General features: G+C 50.8%; 1 protein-coding gene across 1 annotated transcript; it reads right to left on the bottom strand.

Annotated features, from left to right (window-relative positions):
- Positions 1-8,652: 8,652 nt before the first annotated feature.
- Positions 8,653-10,138, bottom strand: LOC107497028 (histone H1.10). Its single transcript, XM_016118381.2, has one exon. The coding sequence runs from the start codon at positions 9,715-9,717 to the stop codon at positions 9,073-9,075; it is 645 nt and encodes a 214-aa protein (XP_015973867.1). The 5' UTR covers positions 9,718-10,138; the 3' UTR covers positions 8,653-9,072.

The following is a 10,138-nucleotide window of genomic DNA, read 5'->3' as shown; positions in this document are numbered from 1 at the left end:
TTTGTTGGGTCATTTTTCCTGTAAATTTGGAAGCTGTCTGAATCCTTTACCTTAAAACCAACCTGACTGCCTGCCAAACACAAGCGCTAGGGGGAGAACTCAGTACAGAGGCCAAGACCCTGACCTTACACAGGGAGTGTGTGGTCTGGGTAAGAGTCCCAGTTACAGCTCTCCAAGCCCTATCCAAATTCCCAGCCTCTGGGTAGAGCAGGACAGGACACAGAGGATGACTTGGGCTTAGGGTAGAGGTGAGAGCTGACCATCCGTCTGCCCCAGCATGGTCAGAGCCTTTGTGATTTGCTCTGCAGGCCCCTCCTGGAACTGAATTGTTTTATAATTAGATATTTATTTGGGGTGGTTAGCTGTTGTCCTTTCTCACCCAGATCATTAGTTTCATTAAAGTAGGGATGGCTTTTTTCACCGTGTTTTTCCTCCCATTGTTAACGGTAAGTGTGCAAGTATTTGTTAAATGAATTTGAGCACTAACTACATGTCTTACCCTGTGCAAGGCAAGGAGCCAAAGGCATTTGCCAGGTGACACACCTGGCAATTAAGCACTCATGTGCAAGTGCCAAGCAGGGCACTGCTGTCACAGGAGGGGAACTTCCTGTGGATCCAGGGGATGGAGCCTGTGAATCTCCAGAAGCGGCAAGGCCAAGCATTCTTCCCTCTTTGCAGCTTCCAGGAGACAAGGCTTGATAAGAGGTCAGGTGATTGGACAGAAGCAGCCTAGCTGCCGAGGACAAGGCTGGTGCTGACCCCCTACTGCCACAGAACCACCCAGAGGAGGCACTGGCCCAGGCCCTATGCAAATCAGGGATCAGGACTTCCACCAATTAAAGGACAGCTTTGGCACCTCACACAGGCCCTGAGGGGAGCCAGCCAAGACTGGAGGTAGGGGGATTTCTGCCCCTGACCCCTGCAGTGACCTGCCCAGCCTGCCTTGACTCTAAGTTCCTTGTCAGATTGCCCTTCTGGTTGAGGAGGCAAGATTAGCTAGTGGTCATACTCAGGCACCCTGCACTGAAGGCCCGGGATGGTTTCCCCAAGACACCCAGTTTTGTTTGAGTTGATTTGCATGGAGTTTTGGTGGTTTTACTGAGAGATATTAAAAATACATATAACTTACCAGAATGTTGACTGTTCCGGCTTTTGTCATACTTGCTTCAGGTTTAATAAGCAACAAAAATTAAATTCCCTTTATTTTTGATTACTAATCTCCCCATCATCAGGGTAACTAAGTTTGGTAGGGTCTTTTCATTTTAACATGAAAGAATAAACCGTCCTCCGCCTTTTCATTTAGATATTTATACTTTCACATAAATGGATGTTAAAAGCACATTCTTATATCTGAGATTATATTTCGTGATTTCAGATTTACATAAATGGTATCTTGGACATTTCATTCTGCAGTTTTGTTTTTTAATCTGGGTCATCAGCTTTACTAGGTATTGCCAAATTGTTCTCCAAATATTCATTTACTTAATGAGCATGCAAATCACCATTTTCCCACTTTTTGCCAATACTTAATCTTGCTTACTAGAGCACTGGAACGTATAATCCTGTCCTTTGTTTTTAAAGAACAAATCTCAAGGACAAACAAAGCAGCCTTCACCTGCTTGTCTGGTTATAGCCCAGTCAGGCCAGGACTCCAGCTTTTCTCTGGGGCAAATGGGACAGCTCTAGTATATGGCTGTCTGGTCCCTGGGCTAGGCTCCCAGATGGCAGCCCTTCTTCACTCCCACCCTTCACTCCCAAGCCTGGTACAGTTACCAGGCTTGATGGCTTGATTCTAGGCCTAATTTAGGGAATTCTTCTATCCTTAGAAGAGGCAGATGGTCCCCAGCACTTCAGGTCCTCATAGACAGATGTCCATCCTCCATTCATGTCTGCTGTTCAACTGGATCCATCTCCTGGTGATAAGCTTGTGTGCCCAACCCTGCTTTGTACGGAGGCAGAACAGACCTAGGCAAGGGAGGGGCTTGGCCAAAGGTACACAGTTTCACATAGGTAAGTTGAGAACACATCCAAGGGGCTCCTGGCCTGGGAGGGGTATCGCTAATCTTGGAGAGTTTGGACAAGATCCTGCTTGCTGCATGGAAAGCCCAAAGGGCAGGTTGGTGGTGGGAACCAGAGAAAGGAATGGGTAGCCTCAGACTCCTAGCTTCCCATTTGGGCCTGTACACCCTCCCTCCCCTCAACCAGAGCAAGGAACAAGTAATGGGAAAGGTAGAACCTCATTCCTTGAGGAAAGGAGCTTCGGCTCAGGTTGTATGAGAAGGTTACCAGTACGTGAGAAACTGACCAAGTCCTTGTTCTCTCTGAGATTTGGTTTGCCCATCTCTGAATCAGGAGAGTGGGTACTCACAATTGAACTTCCAGGAACCCAGAGGAACAGATGCTGGTGTTGGAGAACCAGAACGTACCTTTGGGCTGGTGTCCCTCATATGGAGATAGATGAGGAATCCCCTCTCCCTTGCGCCCTGGGACTCCAGGGAGGAGAGGCATGCTGCAGGCTCTGCGAACAAAACTCTCAGTGGGCAGCAGAAGCTTGAGGACTGTTTGGAGGAGCTGGAGGCATCAGTGAAACGGGTTGGACAATCAAGCTGAACAACACGTTTTAAAGGGCAGACGGGTTGGACAATCAAGCTGAACAAGATGTTTTAAAGGGCAGACAGGTTGGGGCAAGGCCGCAGTGCCACACTCCTAGCCCATAACGGAGGCAGCCACAAGAAAGATCAGAGCTGAGAGAGAGACAAGAGAAGGTGGGTGAGAAATGGGACCTATAGAAGCACATATTTGTAGGGTAGGGTGCATTACACAAGGGTCTGGGATCCTAATGACAACCTTATATGGAGAGATTGTTACCCATGGTGTAGACCCTCAGGACCAATGGCTGGATCTCTGGCTTTCAGCATTTTATGGCTTCCTTTGATTCAATTTCCTTGAGGACATCACCATCCAGGGCTTCTTGTCTCGTGAAGCAGCCATAAGAGCCCTTGTCTCAAAAGAGAGACTGGAGGTCACATTGAGCTCATACATGATTTTGTTTTGCCCATACAGTATTTATTTTTAATTATGGAAAAATATACGTAACACAAACTTTACCATCTTAACCATTTTAAGTGTATAACTCAATAATATTAAGTATATTCACCAATCTCCAGAACTTTTTCATCTTGCAAAAGTAAAACTCTGTACCCATTAAACACCAGCTCCTTATTTCCCCCTCCCCCTAGCTAGTTCCTGTCAACCACCATTCTACTTTTTATGAATTTTATATGAATTTCATATAAAATTATACAGTATTTGTCTTTGTGTCTGTCTTATTGCACTTAGCATAGTTTCCTCAGGATTCATCCCATGTTGTAGCATGTGTCAGAATTTCCTTCCTTTCTAGGGCTATACATATATACCACATTTTGTCTACCCATTCATCTGTTAATGGACACTTGGGGTGCTTCTACCTTTTGGCTACTGCAAATAATGCTGCAATGAACATGGGTATACAAATATCTCTTCAAAACCGTGCTTTCAATTCTTTTGGGTGTGTACCCAGAAGTGGAATTGCTGGATCATATGGTAATTCTGTTTAATTTTTTGAGGAGCCTCCATACAGTTTTCCACATCGGCTACACCATTTTACATTCCCACCAACAGTGAACAAGGGTTTCAATTTTTCCACATCCTCACCAACATTTATGTTCCATTTGTTTTTTTATAGCAGCCATCCTAATAGATGTGAGATAGAATAATTTTTTAAAGCACATATCTTAAAAGTGGGAGGTTTCACACAAAAAATTAAAGTTTGTAGTTTCCACATAAAAAAATTCTTGAGAGGTTCCTCGTATGATTGAGCCTCCTATGAAACTATTGCCAGGCTGAAGCACCCTCCCCCATGCCTCCCTGAATGGCACAGGCCACGCCCCCTGCCTCTGGAGGGAGCATGTAGAAACATTTCATGAGGTGCTTCTGACATGGTCTGAAAAAATGAAAAGCTCTGGCCATATTGAGCCACAATGCTGCCTGGCAACAATCAATAGGACTGGGTAGTCACTACTCCAGTTCAGGTGGAGTCTGTGTCCTCCACTCGGCCAGAATGCCCTGTCTGGCCTGGTGCCCATGCACCTCTGTGTTTGAGACCCTGGTCTAGTCTCTCCTTACCCTCATCACACACAGACCTAATTTTATAATAAGGAACTGTGATGGCTTTGTAATGTCAACTTTCTAGGCTGAAGTACATTTTTCAGAACTCCCTTACTTGTATGTTTCCTGTTAGGAAGGGTCACAAAGCAGACACTTGTCAGATTAGAGAGGAAGCAACAATTTTGGTTGCTGATCCACTGATGTACCTCTTTGGTGTGAAGCAGCACCTAGGCCTTCAATTACTCTGTTTCCCTGGATTCCCCTTCAGATTTTCTGAACCCTTAGCCAGGTATATGCATGGTTAGTTCTGTGACAAAGGGCCTTTGCTTCTGTAGGATACCCTTATCACCAAAGTCAGAGTCAACAAGAATGGGCACAGGTGTTAGTCAATTCTGGGGTTCCAGCTTGTGCTATTTGGTTTCAGCTTGTTAGTGATCTTCACCCCTGTCTGGGCACCTCAAGCCCCAGTATCAGTCACAGAGATTCAGACTTCCAGAACTGTTTAATCAGTCCTACAGTGTGCAGGCCAGTTCCCTGTAGTAAATTGAATATGTGGTTGTGTATGCACCTAAATTCCTTCTGGTTCTGCTTTTTTGTTGAACTCTGATACAGGAACCTGGAGGCCTGCTGACTATTCCTGTCTCACAATCTGTCAGTCAACTCACTGCTTTCACTATTCCCCAAACTCAGCTTTTCCCATACCTGGGGGTCCTGTGCTAGTGCTGCTCTAGCCTGGAATGTCCCTACTTGGAAACTGCTAGTTTAAATATCCTCCTGCATGTGGCTGAGCATTCCAGAACAGGGAGCAGATCTGATAGGTCCCCGTCCCTGCCTCTGCTCAGTCAGTATGTGCTGAATGAATGGCTGTGGACTGGGCCCTTGATATAGGAAACTGCAATCTGTTCTCCCAATGACTCTGTGTCACTGTGCCCATTTTGCAACCGCAAGTGGCCCCAATAGCAGTTGCTGCCTTATGACTGATAGACCTGCCTCTAGCCACATCATCCAAGGTCTGATGCCGGGGCACAGAGATGTCGGTGCTCTTTGTGCTGAGTGCTCAGACCTCCCCAAAAGGTATTCTGCTCAGCACTAAGCCCTGCCTGGCAGAGGGACAGGTTCAGCTAGGTTGGTCCACAAGAGTCAAGTCAATGGGTTGCTAAAGCTTCATAGACTGGAAAGGGGCCCTTCCAGGGCCAGCAGGGCTGTCCTGGGGCCAGAGAGAAGTTGGATCTAGGGACCCCAAAGGTATATCCGAGATCCTGCGGAGATTCAAAGGGAGGCAGGAAGAGAGAACCCTATACACGGGGAAGGGGCGGGGAGCGCGATGCAAGTGATGGAGGCAGGAAAATCTGGAGACCTGGAGACCCTGGCCAGACAGACCCTCCCTAGTCAGCAGATAAATAAATCTTTCTTGGTTCCGCTTATAGATAAAGAAATTGAAGCTTGGGAAGAACAATCTTGCCCCAGACCAAAAGACTATGATGGGGCCGGATCCAGAATACTGACCTCAGCCTCTGGGACCTGGTTCCACTGGACCTCCCACCTGATCAGTGGGTGCTGAGAGGTGTCCCAGCCTAAGCCATTGCAACATACCTTGCCCTTTGCCTCCTTGCTGCACTGAGGTCACCTCCCCCAGGAAGCCGTCCTCCTGGGCCTTGCAGTGTTATGGGCCTTCAATGTTCATCTGGAATTGAGGCTCCTTAAAACCAAGTCCAAGAGACACAGTAGGTAAATGATGTACCCTGAGCTCCCCAACTCTATGGAGTTGCTGAGTGTAGTGTCATGACAGAAAATAAAGCCTCCCAGTCTCAGTACCTATACCAGTAAGATGGGCTTTCAAACACTTTCTTCACTGGGGCTGTCATGAGGCAGATGAGGCCTGCGCAGTCTTCCTCAGAGTTCCTGGCCCACACTGAGCATTTACATGGGGCTGGTTACAGCCATCTGTCTTTCAACTTGGGGTGATGTTAGAAATGCGGGACCCACCCACAGAGGTGCAGCTCAGCTAAAGGGCTTGACTGAGCAAGCTGGGAAGAGAGGAGGGGAGGGGCCTGTGGATAGGGAGTGAGATACCAAAGAGTGGTTTTATGGTTTTAGAGGAAGAGCAATTTGAAGGGATGACAAAGTCAGGTCGTGAGCATGGGAAGGTAAAGACAGTCAAAGGAGAGACCAGATTGCAAGTGACAGAAACTCAATTCAAACTAGCTTATTTAAAAACAATGTATCAGCTCACAGGGCAGTCAAGTCTAAAGCCTCAGGCACAGCTGGATCTAGAGGCTCTATTCATGTCTTCAGGTATCTGTCTCTCCTCTCCATTTTGGGTTCTGACATTCTGTCTTGGCTCCTTTTTCAGGTAGGTTTTCCCCATGTGTTGAGCATGATGGCCGCTGGGAACTCTGGCCCCATATCCCCACCTTTAGTGATCCTGATAGAGAGAGCACTCTTTCTCAGTAGTACCAGGAAAAGTCCCAGGATTGACTCTCATCGAACCTACAAGGGTCAAGAAATCCTTTCTGACCCAATCATTGTGGTGAAGTGAACAACTGACTCAGCACTCATTGGCTATTTTTGAGTCATGCAATCATGCCCAAGACTGAAGGGGTCAGACTCCCAGAGCCATGTGGCCTGAGAGTAGGGTGGATGGGTCCCCAGAGGAAAATTAAAATGTTCTTTGTTATCAGATTTCAGAGGCCTGTCCCCAAGGGCTGGTCCATAGGGTGTTTCAGGACTTCTGAAGGAGGCAGGCCTTAGGGTGAAGTAGCCAGCCAGCCAGGGGCCCAAGTTATCAAGGTACAGAAAACAGGTGACAGGAGAAAGGGGTACAGCATCATCCAAACAGGAGGCCCTGGGAGAGCCAGGAGGTGTGAGCAGCAAAAGGAGGACTTTGATGGGAAATAGGAAAAGGCACTTCAGGATACAGATAACCTGAAGGGTACTTGAGGAGCCCTTAGAACTCACAGGATGTCCTCAAAGGACAGATGGTCAGCAGGGTTGAGGGTGGGATGGCTCCAAGAAGGGGCTGAAGCTCAGTGTGAATTGTCGGGCAGGAAGAAACAGTATTCAAGTGCTGGAGTCCCCTGCAGTAACCCTTCCTAACTCTCTCTGAACCTCAAGAGACACCTGGGAGCTGATCAGGAAGCAAAGACCTAGGCCCCAGCCTCAAATTCTGACGGATAACTGGGGTGAGCCATTAAGTTTCCTGTTTAAGGAAGGAAGGTGGAACCTGAGGGATCATTTTTAACTGGTCAGGAGCATCCTGCCTCAGAATCCTGAGGACAGGCCTCTCATGGTCTCTAGCTGCTGGGGCCTACTGACTGGCCCTGCAGTCGGTATGGGACAGTACCTGGGCTAGTACAATGACCCTGTAGCAGGGCACCAGGTGCATTAACCCCCAATCAAAACTAAATTAGGCAAAGCTGTAACTTATGAGGAAATGGCTAGGACATGGGTTGGCAGAGTAGGTGGTGCTGTCAGCCCTGGCCCACTGCAGGGCAGGCACTTGTGGTGGTTTTAACCACTGCTGTGTCCTCTGGGCCCAACAGAATAAAACAGGTAAGACTCACACTGGCACCTGGTCCTGTAGTCCTGAAGCAGGTAGCAGTGGGGAGGAGCCCCCAGCAAGATTTGAAGAAACTTGCAGTGGCCAGTTGCCCCCTGTGGGAAGGGTCTTCAGGGTGGCAGGTGTTTGTGGACATGTACTCTGTGGCTCCAGCTGGTATGCCAGGGGAGGTTAGCAGCTGTCAGGCTCAGGTCAGCGATACCAGCAGGCCAAGAGCTCTTCTCCACTGGTGCTCCCTCCCCTCTCCCAAATTATGGCTCTTTTCCCCAACTACCTCTAGTTCCTACACAGGGACCAAAAGATCCCCTGCATCTCTCACCTAACCCCAGACCAGGCCTGTCCTGCTTGATGTACTACCCCAGTTCTAGGGCATTCTCTAGGTTTTAGGGTTATCTAAAACCTGTTTTGCAGGGTTGTCTTTTCATAGGACCATGTCAGAATGGGCCTCAGCCTGTTGCTCAACTGGACAAACTATTGCAGGGCTGGGGGTCATTCTTCCCAATTTGCTCAGTAACCCTCCAGTCCCATCTGCACCTGAGATTAGCTAACAAGATCAGCAGTCAGTGAGCCAGAGTCCATGGCCTCCACATCTGTTGCATCAGTTGCACAGAATTCAGAATTAACCTCTGCAAAAGCCCAGCCCTGTACCTTGTTGCCGGGGAGCCCTTATCAGTAAACCCTGAAAAAGCACTGCTCCCCCTCCCCCCAATGGCCAGGAGACCCTTGTCTGGGACGGGACCAGCCTTATCTCTAGCATCTTCCCACCTGTGCTCATATCAGTCCCAAGGATCCTACCGGGATCAACTGGCCGTCCCCTCCCATGCAGAGGTCTCCAGGTTCCAGGGCTACACATCTAGGGTGTCGAGAACTCCTGGGGCCCATCATCCCACCCAAGATGCACGCAGACCACACTCATCCCTATTCCACTCGGAAGAAAACGAGAGCGGTTCAAAGCTTTGAACGATTTATTGTGCCCCCCAAAAGGATGACAGGATGAAGGGAAGAGCCGCGCAGCACCGCGCGACTGTCGCACACCCAAAGGTGGGCAGCGTAGGGAGTCGGAAAGGGCGGATTAGAGGCCTTGGCCATTGGCGCCTAGAGGCCGGTAACCATAGCGACAGCCGTTGCCAAGGGCGAAGAGCCAATGGGGGCGTCTTCAGGGCCGTTTCAAAATCCAAAGCAAACAAACAAAAAACAAAAAAAAACGCTATCACGGAGGGCGGGGGATGGGAAGGACAGAGAGACTCCGGGCCCCTAGCTGCACTCAGAGAGGGCGCAGCGGCCCGGGCTAGGGTCTAACCGTACAAAACTACATACACTTGGGGTACAAAAACCGAACACTGAGCCGACCCTGCAGGCCGGCGCGCTCACTTGCGGCCCTTTGGCACTTTAGGGACGCTGGGCTTGGCCACCTTCTTCACCTTTTTGCCGCCAGCCGCCGTCGCCGCCGCCTTCTTAGCCTTGCTGCCTTTGTCCTTCTTGGAGGCGGCGCCCTTCTTGTGAGAACGCTTCTCGGGCTTCTGGCCCTTGGCGGGCTTCTGGCTCGAGCGCCGGGCGCCGGCGGCTCTCGGGGCCGCTGCCTTGGCCTTGTGCGCCGCGGCCGCCTGCTCAGTGGCGGCCGCCGGGACTCCGCGCCGGTCGCCACCGCCCTCTAGCTTCTTGCGGTTGAGCTTAAACGAGCCGTTGGCGCCGGTGCCCTTCACCTGCAGTAGCGTATCGTTCTGCACCAGGGCCTTGATGGAATACTTGAGGTAGGTGCGGCCGTTCTGCTGGTCGAACCACGCCACTTTCTTGGCTTCCGTGTAGATCTTCGCCAGCGACGAGCCGTTGCGCTCGCCCAGCCTGCGAATGGTCTCTACCACGAGCTGGCTGTACTTGCCCGGCTGGTTCTTTTTCTTGTTCTTCCTCTTCTTGGCTGGGGACAGCGCCGCCGAGCCGCCAGCCTTGGCCACCTTTTTGGCCGCCCCCTCGGCGGTAGTCAGCGGCAGGGCTTCCTCAAGCTCCACAGACATGGTGGCAAGCGGGTTGGTGGCAGGCGGGGCGCGGAAGCCCGGAGGCCGCGCCGGGAAAAGGAAGGCGAGGGGCCGAGGGGGCGCCGGAGGGCTAGGGGCGCGCGGCGGCTCCAGGCGGGAGCGGCCGCGGCCGGGCCTGGGGCCAGGCGGCAGGGCTGGGGCGGAGACCGGGCCGGCTGGAGCGGGCGTCCCGAGCTGGGCCTGGGCCTGGGCCGGGGCCTGGGCCAGAGCAGAGGAAACCGGAACGGAGCTGGTCTGAACCGAAAAACCGTGCGAAGAAGCTGTTGCTGCCTCTGCCGTTGACAGTAGCACCGCCAGAAACGGCCAGGCGTGCACGGTGCGCTCTGGCGGAGAGAGCGCCCCGCTCCGCTTTTATGGCTCCGCGGCGGACCACGTTGAGAACAACAACAGCCTGGTCCGG

Source organism: Rousettus aegyptiacus, unplaced genomic scaffold (assembly GCF_014176215.1).
Source record: "Rousettus aegyptiacus isolate mRouAeg1 unplaced genomic scaffold, mRouAeg1.p scaffold_m13_p_12, whole genome shotgun sequence".
Classification (NCBI taxonomy): Eukaryota; Metazoa; Chordata; class Mammalia; order Chiroptera; family Pteropodidae; genus Rousettus; species Rousettus aegyptiacus.
Note: the sequence above shows the minus strand (reverse complement) of the source record. Positions and strands in the feature narration are given on the sequence as shown.

Bases quoted from the DNA above. Each gene is read 5' to 3' on its own strand.
- LOC107497028 (XM_016118381.2), bottom strand. From the start codon at position 9,717: ATGTCTGTGGAGCTTGAGGAAGCCCTGCCGCTGACTACCGCCGAGGGG.